Consider the following 27,390-nt stretch of genomic DNA (forward strand, 5'->3'; position numbering starts at 1 on the left):
ACTTTTTTTGGCCGAAAAAAAAAGCCTTACTATACTATGACGTTTTTTATGACATTTTGAGGTCAAAAAAAAAATTGACTTTTTTTGGCCGATTTTGACGCCTTACTATACTATGACGTTTTTTATGACATTTTGAGGTCAAAAAAATTTTCGACTTTTTTTGACCGATTTTGACGCCTTACTATACTATGACGTTTTTTATGACATTTTGAGGTCAAAAAATTTTTTTTACTTTTTTTGGCCGATTTTGACGCCTTACTATACTATGACGTTTTTTATGACATTTTGAGGTCAAAAAATTTTTTGACTTTTTTTGGCCGATTTTGACGCCTTACTATACTATGACGTTTTTTATGACATTTTGAGGTCAAAAAATTTTGACTTTTTTTGGCCGAAAAAAACGCCTTACTATACTATGACGTTTTTTATGACATTTTGAGGTCAAAAATTTTTTTGACTTTTTTTGGCCGAAAAAAACGCCTTACTATACTACGACGTTTTTTATGACATTTTGAGGTCAAAAATTTTTTCGACTTTTTTTGGCCGAATAAAACGCCTTACTATACTATGACATTTTTTATGACATTTTGAGGTCAAAAAAAATTTTGACTTTTTTTGGCCGAAAAAAACGCCTTACTATACTATGACGTTTTTTATGACATTTTGAGGTCAAAAATTTTTTTGACTTTTTTTGGCCGAAAAAAACGCCTTACTATACTATGACGTTTTTTATGACATTTTGAGGTCAAAAAAATTTTCGACTTTTTTTGGCCGATTTTGACGCCTTACTATACTATGACGTTTTTTATGACATTTTGAGGTCAAAAATTTTTTTGACTTTTTTTGGCCGAAAAAAACGCCTTACTATACTATGACGTTTTTTATGACATTTTGAGGTCAAAAAAAATTTTGACTTTTTTTGGCCGAAAAAAACGCCTTACTATACTATGACGTTTTTATGACATTTTGAGGTCAAAAAAATTTTCGACTTTTTTGGCCAAAAAAAACGCCTTACTATACTATGACGTTTTTTATGACATTTTGAGGTCAAAAAAAAATTTGACTTTTTTTGGCCGATTTTGACGCCTTACTATACTATGACGTTTTTTATGACATTTTGAGGTCAAAGAAATTTTCGACTTTTTTTGACCGATTTTGACGCCTTACTATACTATGACGTTTTTTGACATTTTGAGGTCAAAAAATTTTTTGACTTTTTTTGGCCGATTTTGACGCCTTACTATACTATGACGTTTTTTATGACATTTTGAGGTCAAAAAATTTTTTGACTTTTTTTGGCCGATTTTGACGCCTTACTATACTATGACGTTTTTTATGACATTTTGAGGTAAAAAAAAAAGTGACTTTTTTTGGCCGAAAAAAACGCCTTACTATACTATGACGTTTTTTATGACATTTTGAGGTCAAAAAAAAATGTGACTTTTTTTGGCCGAAAAAAACGCCTTACTATACTATGACGTTTTTATGACATTTTGAGGTCAAAAATTTTTTTTGACTTTTTTTGGCCAAAAAAAACGCCTTACTATACTATGACGTTTTTTATGACATTTTGAGGTCAAAAAAATTTTTGACTTTTTTTGGCCAAAAAAAACGCCTTACTATACTATGACGTTTTTTATGACATTTTAAGGTCAAAAAATGTTTTGACTTTTTTTGGCCGATTTTGACGCCTTACTATACTATGACGTTTTTTATGACATTTTGAGTCAAAAAAAATTTTGACTTTTTTTGGCCGAAAAAAACGCCTTACTATACTATGACGTTTTTTATGACATTTTGAGGTCAAAAATTTTTTTGACTTTTTTTGGCCAAAAAAAACGCCTTACTATACTATGACGTTTTTTATGACATTTTGAGGTCAAAAATTTTTTTGACTTTTTTTGGCCGAAAAAAACGCCTTACTATACTATGACGTTTTTTATGACATTTTGAGGTCAAAAAATTTTTTGACTTTTTTTGGCCGAAAAAAACGCCTTACTATACTATGACGTTTTTTATGACATTTTGAGGTCAAAAAATTTTTTTGACTTTTTTTGGCCGAAAAAAACGCCTTACTATACTATGACGTTTTTTATGACATTTTTTAGGTCAAAAATTTTTTTACTTTTTTTGGCCAAAAAAAACGCCTTACTATACTATGACGTTTTTTATGACATTTTGAGGTCAAAAAATGTTTTGACTTTTTTTGGCCGATTTTGACGCCTTACTATACTATGACGTTTTTTATGACATTTTGATGTCAAAAATTTTTTTGACTTTTTTTGGCCGAAAAAAACGCCTTACTATACTATGACGTTTTTTATGACATTTTGAGGTCAAAAAAATTTTCGACTTTTTTTGGCCGAAAAAAACGCCTTACTATACTATGACGTTTTTTATGACATTTTGAGGTCAAAAATTTTTTTGACTTTTTTTGGCCGATTTTGACGCCTTACTATACTATGACGTTTTTTATGACATTTTGAGGTCAAAAAAATTTTCGACTTTTTTTGGCCGATTTTGACGCCTTACTATACTATGACGTTTTTTATGACATTTTGAGGTCAAAATTTTTTTTGACTTTTTTTGGCCGAAAAAAACGCCTTACTATACTATGACGTTTTTTATGACATTTTGAGGTCAAAAATTTTTTTGACTTTTTTTGGCCGAAAAAAAACGCCTTACTATACTACGACGTTTTTTATGACATTTTGAGGTCAAAAATTTTTTTGACTTTTTTTGGCCGAAAAAAACGCCTTACTATACTATGACGTTTTTTATGACATTTTGAGGTCAAAAAAAATTTTGACTTTTTTTTGCCGAAAAAAACGCCTTACTATACTATGACGTTTTTTATGACATTTTAAGGTCAAAAAATGTTTTGACTTTTTTTGGCCGATTTTGACGCCTTACTATACTATGACGTTTTTTATGACATTTTGAGGTCAAAAAATGTTTTGACTTTTTTTGGCCGATTTTGACGCCTTACTATACTATGACGTTTTTTATGACATTTTGAGGTCAAAAAAAAATGTGACTTTTTTTGGCCGAAAAAAACGCCTTACTATACTATGACGTTTTTTATGACATTTTGAGGTCACAAAATTTTTTGACTTTTTTTGGCCAAAAAAAACGCCTTACTATACTATGACGTTTTTTATGACATTTTGAGGTCAAAAATTTTTTTGACTTTTTTTGGCCGAAAAAATACGCCTTACTATACTATGACGTTTTTTATGACATTTTGAGGTCAAAAAAATTTTCGACTTTTTTTTGGCCGAAAAAAACGCTTTACTATACTATGACGTTTTTTATGACATTTTGAGGTCAAAAAAAAATTTGACTTTTTTTGGCCGATTTTGACGCCTTTTTATGACATTTTGAGGTCAAAAAATTTTTTGACTTTTTTTGGCCAAAAAAAACGCCTTACTATACTATGACGTTTTTTATGACATTTTGAGTTCAAAAAAATTTTTGACTTTTTTTGGCCGAAAAAAACGCCTTACTATACTATGACGTTTTTTATGACATTTTGAGGTCAAAAATTTTTTGACTTTTTTTGGCCGAAAAAAACGCCTTACTATACTATGACGTTTTTATGACATTTTGAGGTCAAAAAAATTTTCGACTTTTTTTGGCCGAAAAAAAACGCCTTACTATACTATGACGTTTTTTATGACATTTTGAGGTAAAAAAAAAGTGACTTTTTTTGGCCGAAAAAAACGCCTTACTATACTATGACGTTTTTTATGACATTTTAAGGTCAAAAAATGTTTTGACTTTTTTTGGCCAATTTTGACGCCTTACTATACTATGACGTTTTTTATGACATTTTGAGGTCAAAAAAAATTTTGACTTTTTTTGGCCGAAAAAAACGCCTTACTATACTATGACGTTTTTTATGACATTTTGAGGTCAAAATTTTTTTTGACTTTTTTTGGCCGATTTTGACGCCTTACTATACTATGACGTTTTTTATGACATTTTGAGGTCAAAATTTTTTTTGACTTTTTTTGGCCGATTTTGACGCCTTACTATACTATGATGTTTTTTATGACATTTTGAGGTCAAAAAAAAATGTGACTTTTTTTGGCCGAAAAAAACGCCTTACTATACTGACGTTTTTTATGACATTTTGAGGTCAAAATTTTTTTTGACTTTTTTTGGCCGAAAAAAACGCCTTACTATACTATGACGTTTTTTATGACATTTTGAGGTCAAAAAAATGTTCGACTTTTTTTGGCCGATTTTGACGCCTTACTATACTATGACGTTTTTTATGACATTTTGAGGTCAAAAATTTTTTTACTTTTTTTGGCCGAAAAAAACGCCTTACTATACTATGACGTTTTTTATGACATTTTGAGGTCAAAAATTTTTTTGACTTTTTTTGGCCGATTTTGACGCCTTACTATACTATGACGTTTTTTATGACATTTTGAGGTCAAAAAAATTTTCGACTTTTTTTGGCCGATTTTGACGCCTTACTATACTATGACGTTTTTTATGACATTTTGAGGTCAAAATTTTTTTTGACTTTTTTTGGCCGAAAAAAACACCTTACTATACTATGACGTTTTTTATGACATTTTGAGGTCAAAAATTTTTTTGACTTTTTTTGGCCGAAAAAAAACGCCTTACTATACTACGACGTTTTTTATGACATTTTGAGGTCAAAAATTTTTTTGACTTTTTTTGGCCGAAAAAAACGCCTTACTATACTACGACGTTTTTTATGACATTTTGAGGTAAAAAAAAATGTGACTTTTTTTGGCCGAAAAAAACGCCTTACTATAGTATGACGTTTTTTATGACATTTTAAGGTCAAAAAATGTTTTGACTTTTTTTGGCCGATTTTGACGCCTTACTATACTATGACGTTTTTTATGACATTTTGAGGTCAAAAATTTTTTTGACTTTTTTTGGCCGAAAAAAACGCCTTACTATACTATGACGTTTTTTATGACATTTTGAGGTCAAAAAAATTTTCGACTTTTTTTTGGCCGAAAAAAACGCCTTACTATACTATGACGTTTTTTATGACATTTTGAGGTCAAAAAAAAATGTGACTTTTTTTGGCCGAAAAAAACGCCTTACTATAGTATGACGTTTTTTATGACATTTTAAGGTCAAAAAATGTTTTGACTTTTTTTGGCCGATTTTGACGCCTTACTATACTATGACGTTTTTTATGACATTTTGAGGTCAAAAATTTTTTTGACTTTTTTTGGCCGAAAAAAACGCCTTACTATACTATGATGTTTTTTATGACATTTTGAGGTCAAAAAAATTTTTGACTTTTTTTGGCCGAAAAAAAACGCCTTACTATACTATGACGTTTTTTATGACATTTTGAGGTCAAAAAATTTTTTGACTTTTTTTGGCCGATTTTGACGCCTTACTATACTATGACGTTTTTTATGACATTTTGAGGTAAAAAAAAAATGTGACTTTTTTTGGCCGAAAAAAACGCCTTACTATAGTATGACGTTTTTTATGACATTTTAAGGTCAAAAAATGTTTTGACTTTTTTTGGCCGATTTTGACGCCTTACTATACTATGACGTTTTTTATGACATTTTGAGGTCAAAAATTTTTTTGACTTTTTTTGGCCGAAAAAAACGCCTTACTATACTATGATGTTTTTTATGACATTTTGAGGTCAAAAAAATTTTTGACTTTTTTTGGCCGAAAAAAAACGCCTTACTATACTATGACGTTTTTTATGACATTTTGAGGTCAAAAAATTTTTTGACTTTTTTTGGCCGATTTTGACGCCTTACTATACTATGACGTTTTTATGACATTTTGAGGTCAAAAAAATTTTCGACTTTTTTTGGCCGATTTTGACGCCTTACGCCTATGACGTTTTTTATGACATTTTGAGGTTAAAAATTTTTTTGACTTTTTTTGGCCGAAAAAAACGCCTTACTATACTACGACGTTTTTTATGACATTTTGAGGTCAAAAATTTTTTTGACTTTTTTTGGCCGAAAAAAACGCCTTACTATACTACGACGTTTTTTATGACATTTTGAGGTCAAAAAATTTTTTGACTTTTTTTGGCCGAAAAAAACGCCTTACTATACTATGACGTTTTTATGACATTTTGAGGTCAAAAAAATTTTCGACTTTTTTTGGCCGAAAAAAACGCCTTACTATACTATGACGTTTTTTATGACATTTTGAGGTAAAAAAAAAAGTGACTTTTTTTGGCCGAAAAAAACGCCTTACTATACTATGACGTTTTTTATGACATTTTGAGGTCAAAAATTTTTTTGACTTTTTTTGGCCGAAAAAAAACGCCTTACTATACTACGACGTTTTTTATGACATTTTGAGGTCAAAAATTTTTTTGACTTTTTTTGGTCGAAAAAAACGCCTTACTATACTATGACGTTTTTTATGACATTTTGAGGTCAAAAAAATTTTCGACTTTTTTTTGGCCGAAAAAAACGCCTTACTATACTATGACGTTTTTTATGACATTTTGAGGTCAAAAAAAAATGTGACTTTTTTTGGCCGAAAAAAAACGCCTTACTATAGTATGACGTTTTTTATGACATTTTAAGGTCAAAAAATGTTTTGACTTTTTTTGGCCGATTTTGACGCCTTACTATACTATGACGTTTTTTATGACATTTTGAGGTCAAAAAAAAATGTGACTTTTTTTGGCCGAAAAAAACGCCTTACTATACTATGACGTTTTTTATGACATTTTGAGGTCACAAAATTTTTTGACTTTTTTTGACCAAAAAAAACGCCTTACTATACTATGACGTTTTTTATGACATTTTGAGGTCAAAAATTTTTTTGACTTTTTTTGGCCGAAAAAATACGCCTTACTATACTATGACGTTTTTTATGACATTTTGAGGTCAAAAATTTTTTTGACTTTTTTTGGCCGAAAAAAAACGCCTTACTATACTATGACGTTTTTTATGACATTTTGAGGTCAAAAATTTTTTTACTTTTTTTGGCCAAAAAAAACGCCTTACTATACTATGACGTTTTTTATGACATTTTGAGGTCAAAAAATGTTTTGACTTTTTTTGGCCGATTTTGACGCCTTACTATACTATGACGTTTTTTATGACATTTTGAGGTCAAAAATTTTTTTGACTTTTTTTGGCCGAAAAAAACGCCTTACTATACTATGACGTTTTTTATGACATTTTGAGGTCAAAAAATTTTTTGACTTTTTTTGGCCGAAAAAAACGCCTTACTATACTATGACGTTTTTTATGACATTTTGAGGTCAAAAATTTTTTTGACTTTTTTTGGCCGATTTTGACGCCTTACTATACTATGACGTTTTTTATGACATTTTGAGGTTAAAAAAAAGTGACTTTTTTTGGCCGAAAAAAACGCCTTACTATACTATGACGTTTTTTATGACATTTTGAGGTCAAAAAAATTTTCGACTTTTTTTGGCCGATTTTGACGCCTTACTATACTATGACGTTTTTTATGACATTTTGAGGTCAAAATTTTTTTTGACTTTTTTTGGCCGAAAAAAACACCTTACTATACTATGACGTTTTTTATGACATTTTGAGGTCAAAAATTTTTTTGACTTTTTTTGGCCGAAAAAAAACGCCTTACTATACTACGACGTTTTTTATGACATTTTGAGGTCAAAAAATTTTTTGACTTTTTTTGGCCGAAAAAAACGCCTTACTATACTATGACGTTTTTTATGACATTTTGAGGTTAAAAAAAAGTGACTTTTTTTGGCCGAAAAAAACGCCTTACTATACTATGACGTTTTTTATGACATTTTGAGGTCAAAAATTTTTTTGACTTTTTTTGGCCGAAAAAAACGCCTTACTATACTATGACGTTTTTTATGACATTTTGAGGTCAAAAAAAAATGTGACTTTTTTTGGCCGAAAAAAACGCCTTACTATAGTATGACGTTTTTTATGACATTTTAAGGTCAAAAAATGTTTTGACTTTTTTTGGCCGATTTTGACGCCTTACTATACTATGACGTTTTTTATGACATTTTGAGGTCAAAAAATTTTTTGACTTTTTTTGGCCGAAAAAAACGCCTTACTATACTATGACGTTTTTTATGACATTTTGAGGTCACAAAATTTTTTGACTTTTTTTGGCCAAAAAAAACGCCTTACTATACTATGACGTTTTTTATGACATTTTGAGGTCAAAAATTTTTTTGACTTTTTTTGGCCGAAAAAAACGCCTTACTATACTATGACGTTTTTTATGACATTTTGAGGTCAAAAAAATTTTCGACTTTTTTTTGGCCGAAAAAAACGCCTTACTATACTATGACGTTTTTTATGACATTTTGAGGTCAAAAAAAAATGTGACTTTTTTTGGCCGAAAAAAACGCCTTACTATAGTATGACGTTTTTTATGACATTTTAAGGTCAAAAAATGTTTTGACTTTTTTTGGCCGATTTTGACGCCTTACTATACTATGACGTTTTTTATGACATTTTGAGGTCAAAAATTTTTTTGACTTTTTTTGGCCGAAAAAAACGCCTTACTATACTATGACGTTTTTTATGACATTTTGAGGTCAAAAAAATTTTTGACTTTTTTTGGCCGAAAAAAAACGCCTTACTATACTATGACGTTTTTTATGACATTTTGAGGTCAAAAAATTTTTTGACTTTTTTTGGCCGATTTTGACGCCTTACTATACTATGACGTTTTTTATGACATTTTGAGGTCAAAAAAAAATGTGACTTTTTTTGGCCGAAAAAAACGCCTTACTATACTATGACGTTTTTATGACATTTTGAGGTCAAAAAAATTTTCGACTTTTTTTGGCCGATTTTGACGCCTTACTATACTATGACGTTTTTTATGACATTTTGAGGTTAAAAATTTTTTTGACTTTTTTTGGCCGAAAAAAACGCCTTACTATACTACGACGTTTTTTATGACATTTTGAGGTCAAAAATTTTTTTGACTTTTTTTGGCCGAAAAAAACGCCTTACTATACTACGACGTTTTTTTTGACATTTTGAGGTCAAAAAATTTTTTGACTTTTTTTGGCCGAAAAAAACGCCTTACTATACTATGACGTTTTTATGACATTTTGAGGTCAAAAAAATTTTCGACTTTTTTTGGCCGAAAAAAACGCCTTACTATACTATGACGTTTTTTATGACATTTTGAGGTAAAAAAAAAAGTGACTTTTTTTGGCCGAAAAAAACGCCTTACTATACTATGACGTTTTTTATGACATTTTGAGGTCAAAAAAAAATGTGACTTTTTTTGGCCGAAAAAAACGCCTTACTATACTATGACGTTTTTATGACATTTTGAGGTCAAAAATTTTTTTTGACTTTTTTTGGCCAAAAAAAACGCCTTACTATACTATGACGTTTTTTATGACATTTTGAGGTCAAAAAAATTTTTGACTTTTTTTGGCCAAAAAAAACGCCTTACTATACTATGACGTTTTTTATGACATTTTAAGGTCAAAAAATGTTTTGACTTTTTTTGGCCGATTTTGACGCCTTACTATACTATGACGTTTTTTATGACATTTTGAGGTCAAAAAAAATTTTGACTTTTTTTGGCCGAAAAAAAACGCCTTACTATACTATGACGTTTTTTATGACATTTTGAGGTCAAAAATTTTTTGGACTTTTTTTGGCCAAAAAAAACGCCTTACTATACTATGACGTTTTTTATGACATTTTGAGGTCAAAATTTTTTTTGACTTTTTTTGGCCGAAAAAAACGCCTTACTATACTATGACGTTTTTTATGACATTTTGAGGTCAAAAAATTTTTTGACTTTTTTTGGCCGAAAAAAACGCCTTACTATACTATGACGTTTTTTATGACATTTTGAGGTCAAAAAATTTTTTTGACTTTTTTTGGCCGAAAAAAACGCCTTACTATACTATGACGTTTTTTATGACATTTTGAGGTCAAAAATTTTTTTACTTTTTTTGGCCAAAAAAAACGCCTTACTATACTATGACGTTTTTTATGACATTTTGAGGTCAAAAAATGTTTTGACTTTTTTTGGCCGATTTTGACGCCTTACTATACTATGACGTTTTTTATGACATTTTGATGTCAAAAATTTTTTTGACTTTTTTTGGCCGAAAAAAACGCCTTACTATACTATGACATTTTTTATGACATTTTGAGGTCAAAAATTTTTTTGACTTTTTTTGGCCGATTTTGACGCCTTACTATACTATGACGTTTTTTATGACATTTTGAGGTCAAAAATTTTTTTGACTTTTTTTGGCCGATTTTGACGCCTTACTATACTATGACGTTTTTTATGACATTTTGAGGTCAAAAAAATTTTCGACTTTTTTTGGCCGATTTTGACGCCTTACTATACTATGACGTTTTTTATGACATTTTGAGGTCAAAATTTTTTTTGACTTTTTTTGGCCGAAAAAAACGCCTTACTATACTATGACGTTTTTTATGACATTTTGAGGTCAAAAATTTTTTTGACTTTTTTTGGCCGAAAAAAAACGCCTTACTATACTACGACGTTTTTTATGACATTTTGAGGTCAAAAATTTTTTTGACTTTTTTTGGCCGAAAAAAACGCCTTACTATACTATGACGTTTTTTATGACATTTTGAGGTCAAAAAAAATTTTGACTTTTTTTTGCCGAAAAAAACGCCTTACTATACTATGACGTTTTTTATGACATTTTAAGGTCAAAAAATGTTTTGACTTTTTTTGGCCGATTTTGACGCCTTACTATACTATGACGTTTTTTATGACATTTTGAGGTCAAAAAATGTTTTGACTTTTTTTGGCCGATTTTGACGCCTTACTATACTATGACGTTTTTTATGACATTTTGAGGTCAAAAAAAAATGTGACTTTTTTTGGCCGAAAAAAACGCCTTACTATACTATGACGTTTTTTATGACATTTTGAGGTCACAAAATTTTTTGACTTTTTTTGGCCAAAAAAAACGCCTTACTATACTATGACGTTTTTTATGACATTTTGAGGTCAAAAATTTTTTTGACTTTTTTTGGCCGAAAAAATACGCCTTACTATACTATGACGTTTTTTATGACATTTTGAGGTCAAAAAAAAATTTGACTTTTTTTGGCCGATTTTGACGCCTTTTTATGACATTTTGAGGTCAAAAAATTTTTTGACTTTTTTTGGCCAAAAAAAACGCCTTACTATACTATGACGTTTTTTATGACATTTTGAGTTCAAAAAAATTTTTGACTTTTTTTGGCCGAAAAAAACGCCTTACTATACTATGACGTTTTTTTATGACATTTTGAGGTCAAAAATTTTTTGACTTTTTTTGGCCGAAAAAAACGCCTTACTATACTATGACGTTTTTATGACATTTTGAGGTCAAAAAAATTTTCGACTTTTTTTGGCCGAAAAAAACGCCTTACTATACTATGACGTTTTTTATGACATTTTGAGGTAAAAAAAAAAGTGACTTTTTTTGGCCGAAAAAAACGCCTTACTATACTATGACGTTTTTTATGACATTTTGAGGTCAAAAAAAAATGTGACTTTTTTTGGCCGAAAAAAACGCCTTACTATACTATGACGTTTTTATGACATTTTGAGGTCAAAAATTTTTTTGACTTTTTTTGGCCAAAAAAAACGCCTTACTATACTATGACGTTTTTTATGACATTTTGAGGTCAAAAAAAGTTTGACTTTTTTTGGCCAAAAAAAACGCCTTACTATACTATGACGTTTTTTATGACATTTTAAGGTCAAAAAATGTTTTGACTTTTTTTGGCCAATTTTGACGCCTTACTATACTATGACGTTTTTTATGACATTTTGAGGTCAAAATTTTTTTTGACTTTTTTTGGCCGATTTTGACGCCTTACTATACTATGATGTTTTTTATGACATTTTGAGGTCAAAAAAAAATGTGACTTTTTTTGGCCGAAAAAAACGCCTTACTATACTGACGTTTTTTATGACATTTTGAGGTCAAAATTTTTTTTGACTTTTTTTGGCCGAAAAAAACGCCTTACTATACTATGACGTTTTTTATGACATTTTGAGGTCACAAAATTTTTTGACTTTTTTTGGCCAAAAAAAACGCCTTACTATACTATGACGTTTTTTATGACATTTTGAGGTCAAAAATTTTTTTGACTTTTTTTGGCCGAAAAAAACGCCTTACTATACTATGACGTTTTTTATGACATTTTGAGGTCAAAAAAAAATGTGACTTTTTTTGGCCGAAAAAAAACGCCTTACTATAGTATGACGTTTTTTATGACATTTTGAGGTCAAAAAATGTTTTGACTTTTTTTGGCCGATTTTGACGCCTTACTATACTATGACGTTTTTTATGACATTTTGAGGTCAAAAATTTTTTTGACTTTTTTTGGCCGAAAAAAACGCCTTACTATACTATGATGTTTTTTATGACATTTTGAGGTCAAAAAAATTTTTGACTTTTTTTGGCCGAAAAAAAACGGCTTACTATACTATGACGTTTTTTATGACATTTTGAGGTCAAAAAATTTTTTGACTTTTTTTGGCCGATTTTGACGCCTTACTATACTATGACGTTTTTTATGACATTTTGAGGTAAAAAAAAAATGTGACTTTTTTTGGCCGAAAAAAACGCCTTACTATACTATGACGTTTTTATGACATTTTGAGGTCAAAAAAATTTTCGACTTTTTTTGGCCGATTTTGACGCCTTACTATACTATGACGTTTTTTATGACATTTTGAGGTTAAAAATTTTTTTGACTTTTTTTGGCCGAAAAAAACGCCTTACTATACTACGACGTTTTTTATGACATTTTGAGGTCAAAAATTTTTTTGACTTTTTTTGGCCGAAAAAAACGCCTTACTATACTACGACGTTTTTTATGACATTTTGAGGTCAAAAAATTTTTTGACTTTTTTTGGCCGAAAAAAACGCCTTACTATACTATGACGTTTTTATGACATTTTGAGGTCAAAAAATTTTTCGACTTTTTTTGGCCGAAAAAAACGCCTTACTATACTATGACGTTTTTTATGACATTTTGAGGTAAAAAAAAAAGTGACTTTTTTTGGCCGAAAAAAACGCCTTACTATACTATGACGTTTTTTATGACATTTTGAGGTCAAAAATTTTTTTGACTTTTTTTGGCCGAAAAAAAACGCCTTACTATACTACGACGTTTTTTATGACATTTTGAGGTCAAAAATTTTTTTGACTTTTTTTGGTCGAAAAAAACGCCTTACTATACTATGACGTTTTTTATGACATTTTGAGGTCAAAAAAATTTTCGACTTTTTTTTGGCCGAAAAAAACGCCTTACTATACTATGACGTTTTTTATGACATTTTGAGGTCAAAAAAAAATGTGACTTTTTTTGGCCGAAAAAAACGCCTTACTATAGTATGACGTTTTTTATGACATTTTAAGGTCAAAAAATGTTTTGACTTTTTTTGGCCGATTTTGACGCCTTACTATACTATGACGTTTTTTATGACATTTTGAGGTCAAAAAAAAATGTGACTTTTTTTGGCCGAAAAAAACGCCTTACTATACTATGACGTTTTTTATGACATTTTGAGGTCACAAAATTTTTTGACTTTTTTTGGCCAAAAAAAACGCCTTACTATACTATGACGTTTTTTATGACATTTTGAGGTCAAAAATTTTTTTGACTTTTTTTGGCCGAAAAAATACGCCTTACTATACTATGACGTTTTTTATGACATTTTGAGTTCAAAAAAATTTTTGACTTTTTTTGGCCGAAAAAAAACGCCTTACTATACTATGACGTTTTTTATGACATTTTGAGGTCAAAAAAAAATGTGACTTTTTTTGGCCGAAAAAAACGCCTTACTATACTATGACGTTTTTATGACATTTTGAGGTCAAAAATTTTTTTGACTTTTTTTGGCCAAAAAAAACGCCTTACTATACTATGACGTTTTTTATGACATTTTGAGGTCAAAAAAATGTTTGACTTTTTTTGGCCAAAAAAAAAAACCCTTCCTATACTATGACGTTTTTTATGACATTTTAAGGTCAAAAAATGTTTTGACTTTTTTTGGCCGATTTTGACGCCTTACTATACTATGACGTTTTTTATGACATTTTGAGGTCAAAAAAAATTTTGACTTTTTTTGGCCGAAAAAAACGCCTTACTATACTATGACGTTTTTTATGACATTTTGAGGTCAAAAATTTTTTGGACTTTTTTTGGCCAAAAAAAACGCCTTACTATACTATGACGTTTTTTATGACATTTTGAGGTCAAAAATTTTTTGGACTTTTTTTGGCCGAAAAAAACGCCTTACTATACTATGACGTTTTTTATGACATTTTGAGGTCAAAAAAAATTTTGACTTTTTTTGGCCGAAAAAAACGCCTTACTATACTATGACGTTTTTTATGACATTTTGAGGTCAAAAAATTTTTTGACTTTTTTTGGCCGAAAAAAACGCCTTACTATACTATGACGTTTTTTATGACATTTTGAGGTCAAAAAAATTTTTTGACTTTTTTTGGCCGAAAAAAACGCCTTACTATACTATGACGTTTTTTATGACATTTTGAGGTCAAAAATTTTTTTTACTTTTTTTGGCCAAAAAAAACGCCTTACTATACTATGACGTTTTTTATGACATTTTGAGGTCAAAAAATGTTTTGACTTTTTTTGGCCGATTTTGACGCCTTAATATACTATGACGTTTTTTATGACATTTTGATGTCAAAAATTTTTTGACTTTTTTTGGCCGAAAAAAACGCCTTACTATACTACGACGTTTTTTATGACATTTTGAGGTCAAAAATTTTTTTGACTTTTTTTGGCCGAAAAAAACGCCTTACTATACTATGACGTTTTTTATGACATTTTGAGGTCAAAAAAAATTTTGACTTTTTTTTGCCGAAAAAAACGCCTTACTATACTATGACGTTTTTTATGACATTTTGAGGTAAAAAAAAAATGTGACTTTTTTTGGCCGAAAAAAACGCCTTACTATAGTATGACGTTTTTTATGACATTTTAAGGTCAAAAAATGTTTTGACTTTTTTTGGCCGATTTTGACGCCTTACTATACTATGACGTTTTTTATGACATTTTGAGGTCAAAAAATGTTTTGACTTTTTTTGGCCGATTTTGACGCCTTACTATACTATGACGTTTTTTATGACATTTTGAGGTCAAAAAAAAATGTGACTTTTTTTGGCCGAAAAAAACGCCTTACTATACTATGACGTTTTTTATGACATTTTGAGGTCACAAAATTTTTTGACTTTTTTTGGCCAAAAAAAACGCCTTACTATACTATGACGTTTTTTATGACATTTTGAGGTCAAAAATTTTTTTGACTTTTTTTGGCCGAAAAAATACGCCTTACTATACTATGACGTTTTTTATGACATTTTGAGGTCAAAAAAATTTTCGACTTTTTTTTGGCCGAAAAAAACGCTTTACTATACTATGACGTTTTTTATGACATTTTGAGGTAAAAAAAAAATTTGACTTTTTTTGGCCGAAAAAAAACGCCTTACTATACTATGACGTTTTTTATGACATTTTGAGGTCAAAAAAAAATTTGACTTTTTTTGGCCGATTTTGACGCCTTTTTATGACATTTTGAGGTCAAAAAATTTTTTGACTTTTTTTGGCCAAAAAAAACGCCTTACTATACTATGACGTTTTTTATGACATTTTGAGTTCAAAAAAATTTTTGACTTTTTTTGGCCGAAAAAAACGCCTTACTATACTATGACGTTTTTTATGACATTTTGAGGTCAAAAAAAAATTTGACTTTTTTTGGCCGAAAAAAACGCCTTACTATACTATGACGTTTTTTATGACATTTTGAGGTCAAAAAATTTTTTGACTTTTTTTTGGCCAAAAAAAAACGCCTTACTATCTTATGACGTTTTTTATGACATTTTGAGTTTAAAAAAATTTTTGACTTTTTTTGGCCGAAAAAAACGCCTTACTATACTATGACGTTTTTTATGACATTTTGAGGTCAAAAAATTTTTTGACTTTTTTTGGCCGAAAAAAACGCCTTACTATACTATGACGTTTTTTATGACATTTTGAGGTCAAAAATTTTTTTGACTTTTTTTGGCCGATTTTGACGCCTTACTATACTATGACGTTTTTTATGACATTTTGAGGTCAAAAAAAAATTTGACTTTTTTTGGCCGAAAAAAAACGCCTTACTATACTATGACGTTTTTATGACATTTTGAGGTCAAAAAAATTTTCGACTTTTTTTGGCCGAAAAAAACGCCTTACTATACTATGACGTTTTTTATGACATTTTGAGGTCAAAATTTTTTTTGACTTTTTTTGGCCGATTTTGACGCCTTACTATACTATGACGTTTTTTATGACATTTTGAGGTCAAAATTTTTTTTGACTTTTTTTGGCCGATTTTGACGCCTTACTATACTATGATGTTTTTTATGACATTTTGAGGTCAAAAAAAAATGTGACTTTTTTTGGCCGAAAAAAACGCCTTACTATACTGACGTTTTTTATGACATTTTGAGGTCAAAATTTTTTTTGACTTTTTTTGGCCGAAAAAAACGCCTTACTATACTATGACGTTTTTTATGACATTTTGAGGTCAAAAAAATGTTCGACTTTTTTTGGCCGATTTTGACGCCTTACTATACTATGACGTTTTTTATGACATTTTGAGGTCAAAATTTTTTTTGACTTTTTTTGGCCGATTTTGACGCCTTACTATACTATGACGTTTTTTATGACATTTTGAGGTCAAAATTTTTTTTGACTTTTTTTGGCCGATTTTGACGCCTTACTATACTATGATGTTTTTTATGACATTTTGAGGTCAAAAAAAAATGTGACTTTTTTTGGCCGAAAAAAACGCCTTACTATACTGACGTTTTTTATGACATTTTGAGGTCAAAATTTTTTTTGACTTTTTTTGGCCGAAAAAAACGCCTTACTATACTATGACGTTTTTTATGACATTTTGAGGTCAAAAAAATGTTCGACTTTTTTTGGCCGATTTTGACGCCTTACTATACTATGACGTTTTTTATGACATTTTGAGGTCAAAAAATTTTTTGACTTTTTTTGGCCGATTTTGACGCCTTACTATACTATGACGTTTTTTATGACATTTTGAGTTCAAAAAAAAATTTGACTTTTTTTGGCCGAAAAAAACGCCTTACTATACTATGACGTTTTTTATGACATTTTGAGGTCAAAAAAAAATTTGACTTTTTTTGGCCGATTTTGACGCCTTACTATACTATGACGTTTTTTATGACATTTTGAGGTCAAAAAATTTTTTGACTTTTTTTGGCCAAAAAAAACGCCTTACTATACTATGACGTTTTTTATGACATTTTGAGTTTAAAAAAATTTTTGACTTTTTTTGGCCGAAAAAAACGCCTTACTATACTATGACGTTTTTTATGACATTTTGAGGTAAAAAAAATTTTTGACTTTTTTTGGCCGAAAAAAACGCCTTACTATACTATGACGTTTTTTATGACATTTTGAGGTCAAAAAATTTTTTGACTTTTTTTGGCCGATTTTGACGCCTTACTATACTATGACGGTTTTTATGACATTTTGAGGTCAAAAAATTTTTTGACTTTTTTTGGCCGATTTTGACGCCTTACTATACTATGACGTTTTTTATGACATTTTGAGGTCAAAAAAAAATGTGACTTTTTTTGGCCGAAAAAAACGCCTTACTATACTATGACGTTTTTTATGACATTTTGAGGTCAAAAAAAAATTTGACTTTTTTTGGCCGATTTTGACGCCTTACTATACTATGACGTTTTTTATGACATTTTGAGGTCAAAAAATTTTTTGACTTTTTTTGGCCAAAAAAAACGCCTTACTATACTATGACGTTTTTTATGACATTTTGAGTTTAAAAAAATTTTTGACTTTTTTTGGCCGAAAAAAACGCCTTACTATACTATGACGTTTTTTATGACATTTTGAGGTAAAAAAAATTTTTGACTTTTTTTGGCCGAAAAAAACGCCTTACTATACTATGACGTTTTTTATGACATTTTGAGGTCAAAAAATTTTTTGACTTTTTTTGGCCGATTTTGACGCCTTACTATACTATGACGGTTTTTATGACATTTTGAGGTCAAAAATTTTTTTGACTTTTTTTGGCCGAAAAAAACGCCTTACTATACTATGACGTTTTTATGACATTTTGAGGTCAAAAAAAAATTTGACTTTTTTTGGCCGATTTTGACGCCTTACTATACTATGACGTTTTTTATGACATTTTGAGGTCAAATTTTTTTTTGACTTTTTTTGGCCGATTTTGACGCCTTACTATACTATGATGTTTTTTATGACATTTTGAGGTCAAAAAAAAATGTGACTTTTTTTGGCCGAAAAAAACGCCTTACTATACTGACGTTTTTTATGACATTTTGAGGTCAAAATTTTTTTTGACTTTTTTTGGCCGAAAAAAACGCCTTACTATACTATGACGTTTTTTATGACATTTTGAGGTCAAAAAATTTTTTGACTTTTTTTGGCCGATTTTGACGCCTTACTATACTATGATGTTTTTTATGACATTTTGAGGTCAAAAATTTCTTTGACTTTTTTTGTCCGGAAAAAACGCCATACTATACTATGACGTTTTTTATGACATTTTGAAGTCAAAAAAAAATTTGACTTTTTTTGGCCGAAAAAAAAGCCTTACTATACTATGATGTTTTTTATGACATTTTGAGGTCAAAAAAAATTTTGACTTTTTTTGGCCGATTTTGACGCCTTACTATACTATGACGTTTTTTATGACATTTTAAGGTCAAAAAAATGTTCGACTTTTTTTGGCCGATTTTGACGCCTTACTATACTATGACGTTTTTTATGACATTTTGAGGTCAAAAAATTTTTTGACTTTTTTTGGCCGAAAAAAAAAGCCTTACTATACTATGACGTTTTATTTGACATTTTACAGGTCAAAAAAAATGTTGACTTTTTTTGGCCGATTTTGACGCCTTACCATACTATGACGTTTTTTATGACATTTTGAGGTCAAAAAATTTTTTGACTTTTTTTGGCCGATTTTCACGCCTTACTATACTATGACGTTTTTTATGACATTTTGAGGTAAAAAAATTTTTTGACTGTTTTTGGCCGAAAAAAAAAGCCTTACTATACTATGACGTTTTTTTTTGACATTTTGAGGTTTTACTATAATATGACTTTTTTGGCATATTTTGAAGACTTACGGCCGTATGACATGTTTTGTGACATTTTGAGGTCTCACTAAAATATTATGTTTTTTGGTCTATTTTGAAGACGTGTTTCATGACATTTTGTGGCCATATTAAAGTATGACTTTTTTTGTCCGATTTTGAAGCTATACTATGACGTTTTTTATGACATTTATATACTGATATGATGATACACTTATAGCTCCCCCTGCTGGGAGGGGGCCATGTGTTTTCTTTTGCTGTGTATTGCTGTGCTTCTCTGGGGAGAACAGCAGGAGAGAGGAGAGGACATAGGAGGACTCTTGTGCATGGCTGCACTGGCTGCGATCAATCTTTAGAAAATAAAATGAGAATCAATTCAGAATAGGAGAATCAATTTTATCAACACAGCTCTACAGAAGAGGAGGAAAATGTGCCATATTTTAGATGTTCTTTGAGTCTTTTTGTTACCTGTTTGTACCTGTGTTGTCTAACGGTCACTAAAGAACAGTAGGCGGATCAGTCACATCTGGCCATTAGGGTTTGTATTGTCTGTTACGGATTCAGTGAATCAGATCAACTCTGTTTCTCAGCTCCTGCTTCACCTCCTTCTGCACGTCTGCACCCACAGTATAAAACACACTGCTGTCACGTTCATGTAGACGGCGTTGATTATTTGATCAACACAAAGTTCAGTGATATTAAAAGCTCTTTCAATATTTACAACATTTGGGGGTTTTTTTGGTCGTTCTTCTCCCACAGTTTAAGTCAATAGTGTGTGTGTGTTTCAGGCTGCAGCAGTTGGACCGTCACTGTCAGAGCAGCGCCCAGCAGGTGTGTGAGCTGCTGGCCAAACAGAACCAGCTGATGCAGGAGAGAAACACACTCACCGAGGAGATGCAGAGCCTACGCATAGAGGTACACACTCAAACAAGAGGAGTGTGTGAGTCACTGTGCTGTTACTAAATGACTTCATGATGCTATCCTCTCCCTGCAGGAGCACTTTATAGTTATCAATTTACTAAACCTAAATCAGAAAGAAGACGTTTCTCCCTTCGTGACTAATGATTCTGTCTGGTTCTGGATTTGCTGAAAAACATGTTTTCTATAATTTGTCGTGATTCATTATCAGAGGTTGCGTGTGTTACAGATCCAGATATCAGTTTTACTGATGCACTGCTTGTTTTTGTCTTTCTAGCTGCCCAACACCAGACGAGTGAGTCTGTCCTGATTTCTCCCTCCTCCTCCTCATCACCACTGCTCTGTTCACTGACAGTAACCTCCTGTCAAACGGAACACAAACCGTTGTTTATGTTTCGTTTTTTGTTTTTATGGAGGCTTTTTTTCATTTTTACTTTTTTTTTTATCAGAACAGAAAAAACAGTTCCATTTTATATTTTACATTTGGCAATGGACTGTTACTGTGATGTATTGAGTGGTTAGAGATACTAGGACTGTGTTTAGTATTACAAAAAAAAAATGTTCTAAACATTTTTTACAAATGTAATAAATAAAATTACTGGCGCACTAAGATGTTTTTGGAACGGCCTAAATTATTACTTTAATATGAACTTTTAGAATTTTTTATATTTCTATTTTCATTTTAACTGAGCTGAAAGTTCAGAGGGTGATAAATATACAAAGCAAACAAAGCAGTCGACATCATCGGTGCAGATTGACATAGTGCTTTATTGAAGCTGTCTGTAAGAAGGAAAATAATGTGCATCCCTATCATATACATTTTATGTGTAAAAATACTAAGGATGTACAGTGTAAAAAACAGCTTCATGTTGATGGTAATTTGTTGTTTTCACATCCTCGCGGCCTCACTGGCCAGCAGCACTGCATCCTGACAGCATGAGGGACAGAAAAAGGCTGTTTGATCTGCTTTTCTGTGAATCTTTCTGGATCTGCTGAGTTTCCCAACACTGTCTCAGAGTCAACATCATCTCTGCTCCACTGACTTGTCATAGAGCAGGGCTGACTTCGGTATTACAGTGCTTCGGGGGGAAACATGGCCCGCTCTGCGAACAGCTGGAAGCTGTCCAGAAATGTCTCACACAACTGTAAAGCTACAGTAGATGGACATGGACATGAAATTAAAACCGTTACACTTTGTAATATTTGTACGTTTGCCGTTTTTTGTTTGCTGTTTATAAATAAATGCATCTCATGCTTGTTCATGTTAATAACCATGATGATAGTAGACTAGTACCAGAGAGAGAAGAGAGGGGAGGGATTTTGTCGCAGACATGAGGTCAAATACTTTCAGAAATCCTTCCAAACACTTGAGCCGTTTACTTATTATCTGCATTAAACGCCAGGCGGAGCGCAGTTTGTGATTTTTGGCTGACGCCGTTGGTTCATTAACAACGGACGAGATCAATACAGAGCAGCTAAGGTCTTTGAAAGGATTTTACATATTATTCAAATACTCTTGGAGTCAGATCTGTTGTGTGATAGATGTACAGTACAAACAGCAGCAGCTTTAAGAGTGAACGCTGTCAGCACAGCGTCAGATATCGATGTTGATTCACACCAGTCGAGGGCACCAGTAAAGCTGTGAGGAAGCTGAAACTGAATTTCTGCATCCAGTTTAAGAACCTCTGTTTGGTGATAACAACTGAGACAAAGTTAAATTACTGACACGTGCCCACACTGGGTTCATAGTCTTTAAGGGAACACCCACATCGATGAAGAGGATTACTAAGCTCCACCATCTCCACTTTTTCTTTTCTTTTTTTGGTCTCTGACCTTGGAATCAGCCTCTGCCATTGTTGCTGCCACTAAATGAACTTGAATCTGTGGAGGACTGAATGAGGAGAGTTGGAGGATCAATAGAGGCAAAACTTTTCCAAATGCAAGAGAGTAAGGAGTCAGTGGCATCAGTTGAGCTGCGGTGACTGCTCACTGGATTTTTCGAAACATTTTACTGTATAAACACTGACCAACTTCCTGACAATTCCCCCTGAGCCTCATTCACAGCCCACTCTGCAGGGACAGCACTGACTCATCTCTGGCATGTGGGACACAATCACCCAGGTCTTGCCAACTCTAGGCATCCGAGCAACATCAAAGCTATCGGTTGTATGTGGTGGGGAGATGTGCTTTAAAAATCCTCATTTTCTTAAAAACATTTTTTAAAAAAAGAAGCTAAAAATCTTCCTTTTAAAGCAGAGCTGAATCAGATTCCTCTGAATCATATAAAAAGTGATGGATGTGAAAGTGCTGTGGCCAAAGCTACAAAGCAGTATTTTATGAACTCTGGTGTCTAATGATTTTGGCGTTAAGCGTGCACATACAGCTAGAACTCCTCAGTTGCTTGCGGACCTGGGTCAAATCAAAGCTGAAATCCTTCCAAATACTTGGGAGCGTTTGCTCGAGCCTGTCGAGGCTGCCAGCTGGGTGGGATTTGTACTGATTTTGAACTATTAGGCTGCTTCAGCTGTGCCAGACAGGCTCAATCGATCACAGAGAAGTATTTTTCATAAGAGTTCTGAGTGCCACTTTGACTCAGGACTAGTAGTAGCGGACAGAGGAGGACTACAGCATGCAGGCCAGCGCCATCCTTTTATATTTTCTGCCATAAAGCGCCTTTGCTAGCTAATAGCAATTTAATGGATGTGCAAGAGTAAAGCATACGGACTTAAGAGCAGCGGAAAAAACAGGTAATGTGTCTTATAAGAGATATCTGTAAAGAAAAAAAAAGGAGGCATTTATTTAAGAACAAAGTCTCTGAAGACTTAAACTGCAGTGAAACACAACTACACCCCCTTACCGCTAAACAAAATGACATCAAATAAATTAAATAGAAAAGAAATTCAAGTTATCCATCAATGATAATAATAAAAACATTCAAATAAATATATTGGAATACAGTTTTCTATGCCTGATAAGAGCACATCCACTGGTGCTCTCCTTTTTAAACCATGTCATCCAGGTATTGATGGTCTTCCACATGATGTTTCTGAGATTTCAAATTTTTAAAAATATATTTCCTCACATCTGATGATTTTTTTTTTGTTTGACTCTGAAGTGCTGGATATCAACGTTTTTGACTTATTCTGAGCTAAACCATAAGGCTTACCCGGCGTTTGAAGACAGAGAAAGTGAGGGGATGTTAAATCTTGTTGGTCAGACTGGAAGACGTGACGACAGAACAACCGCAAACAAAACAGAGTCCAGACCAGAGAAATGACAGGACATGTTAAAGACAGATGAGGGTCTCATCTAACAAGGAACTGACAGAAACACAGACTGAACTTACAAACTCACATCTCATACCCAAACATTCTCATTCCACTTCCTTCTCTAGTCTATCTCAAAACACTTACAGTTTATTATTAAACCTTTTCCCGCTCTTAATGCTTTACATTCAGACATCTTGTTTTCTTTCTGCTCACTTCGTCTTTCTCTCTGAACACTGCTTCAGCCCTCACCAAAACACACCTGTGGTAAGATTAAATGTGGGGGACATTTGTGTCAATATCCAATCAGGTGAGATGAGCTTTTATAGTAAATATCTAACCTGTGGGATGATTTGGATAAAGTTGGAGAGGAAAAGGTGATTAGAAAAAATAAATTACTTTCCTTTTCCATTTTTAAAAAAAATCTTCATAAAGCTCACTGTAAACTTTCATCTGTCCTTAATGTGTCCTGTCACATTTTGGTCACAAAACAACACAAAAACATCATTAAATAAACAATGGAGCAGGAAGGCTATCTGCTTTCCCTCCTACATTCTTCAGCCATTTTTGTTTCTTGAGGTGCCTTTTTTTTCCTCTCAGCCCTAAGAAATAACAATATTTTTTTCCTAGAATAATGTAATAACAATAGAAAAAGTTAAATATAAAACCGATGAGTAGAACAATAAATAGAACATATATATATTATAGCCATTGCTGTGGTTGGTGTAAACCCATAACTGTTGATGCATACCTCCTCAGAAACTGACAGGAGATTAGCTGTTACCTCATCAATACGTCATAAATTATCACATTATAAATATTTCATATCGTATCATTCTTGGAGCTTTTCACCTGCACACTCTCTCTCTTCTCATCACAATGCCCCAACCTGCCATCCTGGACTTCTCTTGTCACTCTGTGGTGAATCTGTTCCTGCTGCAGTTTCCCTTTCCTGCACAAAGACAGAGAGGTACAGCCGTGTGGTTCCCAAAGCCATGATAACAATATGTCACAGTAAAGCTTTCCATCATTGACGCAAAGTACCGTTTCGGTTTTGTTTTCCCTTTTGTGACAGAGGAGACTGAAACTCAGTGGGGACTTGCAGTTGAGAATAAAATAAATACTTTTTTTAGGGGGGTGGGGAGGGAGACATTCAAACCAGCCATTTTCCTCTCATTTTTCACCTCTGCGGCGAACGACATTTTAACCACCTTGCACTGCATTGTGGGTAATGGAGTAAAGCTCACGGTTTGGGAGCTCCAGCCTTCTGAACTGCTGTGCTTTGAGGTGTGACCTTAAACACAAACCTATAATAGTACCTTGCACACACACACACTCACACACACACGCACTGTCACACTCACAAACATGACATCCTATCATCATCTTAATCTACAGAGTTTATGTGTAGCTGTACATTAGGAGTAATAACAACACCTGCTCTGCAGCTGTACAAGCATAGACGTTAATACAGGTGGTTGATGTGTTGCTGGCGCCTGTATAATGACCTGCAGCATTAAGCTAGTGTAGCACCGGGTTTTCATAGAATAGTAGAAGGAGCAGAGGTACGCTACTGGTCAAAAGTTTTACAACAACTCCAGTTATCCTGTTGTTACTGAAATTTACTTAGTGTAAGGTCTCAGTGTTTTTTTTGACTTGTTCAGCAGCCAAACATAGGTTTTCATCTGCAATAGAAATGAGATGTCCTGGCCTGGTTCTTTTATGTTTTGAGCCATTATCTGGCAGTAGGATGAAGTCCTGACCAACCAGTCTGTATTCCTTTGTTACCCAGCTTCAATTTCTTCCATTTCTGCAGGCAGGATGTAAGTTAGCCAATTCTTAATCACTGTTTTCTATGAAATGTACTTTACATTTGTACCTTTTAAGGTCATTCACTGGACTTGAATTGCTATAACCTCAATAAAAACTGGAAAAATGGGGGTGTACTAAAACCTTTGACCGGTATTGCACCTGCAGTAGTTGTGGTAGTAGTTGAAATAGCAGCAACAGTAATAATGAATTGCACTGAGCAAAACCTGAGTCAAATCCTGCTCGACAACATGAGGTGTGTAGGATTCTGCTCACTGATGACGACTGTTTCCTCAATGCCAGGCAGCTTCAATCAATCCCAGAATTATTTATGTGAGGATCTGAAATCAGACGCGAGTGTCTCGCTGAGTCTGAGTATCTGTTTGCGAAAAGCCTGAGATACAACCGGTAACGGCAGTTTGGGTTTGAATGACTTAAAACACTGTCTCCCTTGTACAGATAAGAAGCCAGAAAAATGCATCAGCTGTTGTCTAACTTGGTCAGAAGTATTTGTTTTTGGAGTTTGGCAGGACCGACACATGTCAAAGCACAGCAGGCCACCGGTGATGCTCCTGTCATTAAAGGGACATTACACAGTAACTGATCACATCACAGCTTGGATCACCTGGGGATGCAGTGCAGGATTAGAGGGTAATTTTGCCTTGAAGTTCTTTCTAAAAAGGGATTCACAAAAATAAATAAATAAATAGAGAAGCACACTGGAGAGGTGAAAAAGAGAGGAGGAGGAGGAAGAGGAGGAAGGTAAAATCCTTCAAGTCACTGTTGTTCTGGGTCTGTCCAAAGCTGTGGGTCTTTTTGTCCCACACTGATGACCTCAGAGACCAGCTGTGATGGTGTCACCGTGATGGACCGTTCATTCCCGCCCACTGGCCGAGTAGGAGAACTGTGGGAAATGCGGTCTTCTCTCGTTGTCCAGACAGTCCATCCCGTCCTCGTCAACTAAGAAAAGGAAAGAGGCGATTAATGACTTGATTATTCACCGTAAAAATTTAGTTTTCATTTAATATTCAGTTTAACATTAAATCAAACAGGAAATTGATTTTATGATCTCTCAACATTACAAAGCACTGTTTGTATTGTACTGCAGATTTAAACAGAACACAATTCAATTAACGAGTGTGACTTTGATGTGTCAATCTCCTGCTAACTAACTGATGTGCGACCTACAAAACAAGTGGAACCTCACATTAGCGCAGAGAAACACATCGGTTCCACTCATGCATAATTCAGTGCCGAACATTTTGAAATCGGTATCTTTATCTCAAAACGCTGTGAGGAGCTGCATGTGGGCCAAGGACTACTACAGAGACACCTGAACAAACAGACAACAGCACTTCTGAGTGTTTGTTCCTGCAGTTAATTTAAGTGGAAATGTCTCACCTGAAGAAAGAGAGTAAGCAATGATAAGTCGATTAAAACTGAGCTGCAGAACATTATTCCAAGTATATCAGCTCAAACATATACAGCACATATATTTTTTTTGGCAGGATGTAAGGATGTGAGCTATTTTAACTGTTACATGTAATATTTAACTCATGCACAGTGCAAACCAGAGAATGAACTTTTCTGTCAGTCTGCTTATTTCTACATTTCTCTCTTCACAGAGAATATTTGCAGCTATATAAAACATGAAAGTGAGATCTTGTCAATTTGTAATGTGGGCATATGTTTGTGTGTACATGTGTGAGGAAGTGAGACAGGCAGAGACAGAAGAGACTCACATTTCTCTGGTGGAGTGATTGTGATGGTCTGGGCTGTGAACTCCTCGTCAAAGTATCTGGTGTCTGTCTCTGACGTCACCTGTGGCTTGAAGGGAGGGACCAGCTGGGACGGAGAGGTGAGGAGGACACAAAGAGAAAAGATCAGAGTACAGTAACACTGGCTACCACTGTTTCAAAATACAGAGCAGCTGCTTGAAGGAAACCAAACTCTGGACGTCACAAAATTTCCTGCAGCTGATCAGAAAAAAGGCACAGAAGCAGCAGATCTGTTTTTTTTCCCCATCAGCAGACTAAATGACAAAACTGCAATGTCTTGTCCAAAGAGATCACTTTCTGTAATAAAGTTTGATGATTTTAGCATAAAGCTGCAACACAACAAAATGTGAAGGGGTCTGAAAACTTGCACTGCACTGACATGCTTCCAGTCTATCATGATAACACACTGTCAGATTTCTGTGTGTAATATACAGTCCATTTTAATCTTTGTATT

At 32.7% G+C, this 27,390-nt stretch overlaps 2 protein-coding genes across 3 annotated transcripts in view; one reads left to right on the forward strand and one right to left on the reverse strand.

Annotated features, from left to right (window-relative positions):
- sdccag8 (SHH signaling and ciliogenesis regulator sdccag8) overlaps positions 1–20,785 on the forward strand; it is a 71,337-nt gene extending 50,552 nt beyond the window's left edge. The window contains exons 17-18 of the mRNA XM_041049203.1: positions 19,954–20,080; positions 20,361–20,785. Of these exons, the coding sequence (XP_040905137.1) occupies positions 19,954–20,080; positions 20,361–20,393 (160 nt within the window). The 3' untranslated portion in view covers positions 20,394–20,785. The remainder of the gene's footprint in view (positions 1–19,953; positions 20,081–20,360) is intronic.
- A 48-nt stretch (positions 20,786–20,833) lies between these two features.
- The window catches only part of akt3a (v-akt murine thymoma viral oncogene homolog 3a), a 51,864-nt gene continuing 45,307 nt past the window's right edge, over positions 20,834–27,390 (reverse strand). The window contains exons 13-15 of one of the 2 annotated variants that reach the window (XR_005894859.1): positions 26,901–27,003; positions 24,394–26,118; positions 20,834–24,301 (exon numbers count right to left, since the gene is read on the reverse strand). Coding sequence is in view for 1 of the 2 variants with exons in the window: in XM_041049204.1 (XP_040905138.1) it covers positions 26,033–26,118; positions 26,901–27,003 (189 nt within the window). In the remaining variant the exon portion in view is untranslated. Of the gene's footprint in view, positions 26,119–26,900; positions 27,004–27,390 lie in introns of both variants that reach the window. The other variant, XM_041049204.1, reaches the window with a different exon arrangement.

Source organism: Toxotes jaculatrix, chromosome 11 (genome assembly GCF_017976425.1).
Source record: "Toxotes jaculatrix isolate fToxJac2 chromosome 11, fToxJac2.pri, whole genome shotgun sequence".
In the NCBI taxonomy this organism is placed as follows: Eukaryota; Metazoa; Chordata; class Actinopteri; family Toxotidae; genus Toxotes; species Toxotes jaculatrix.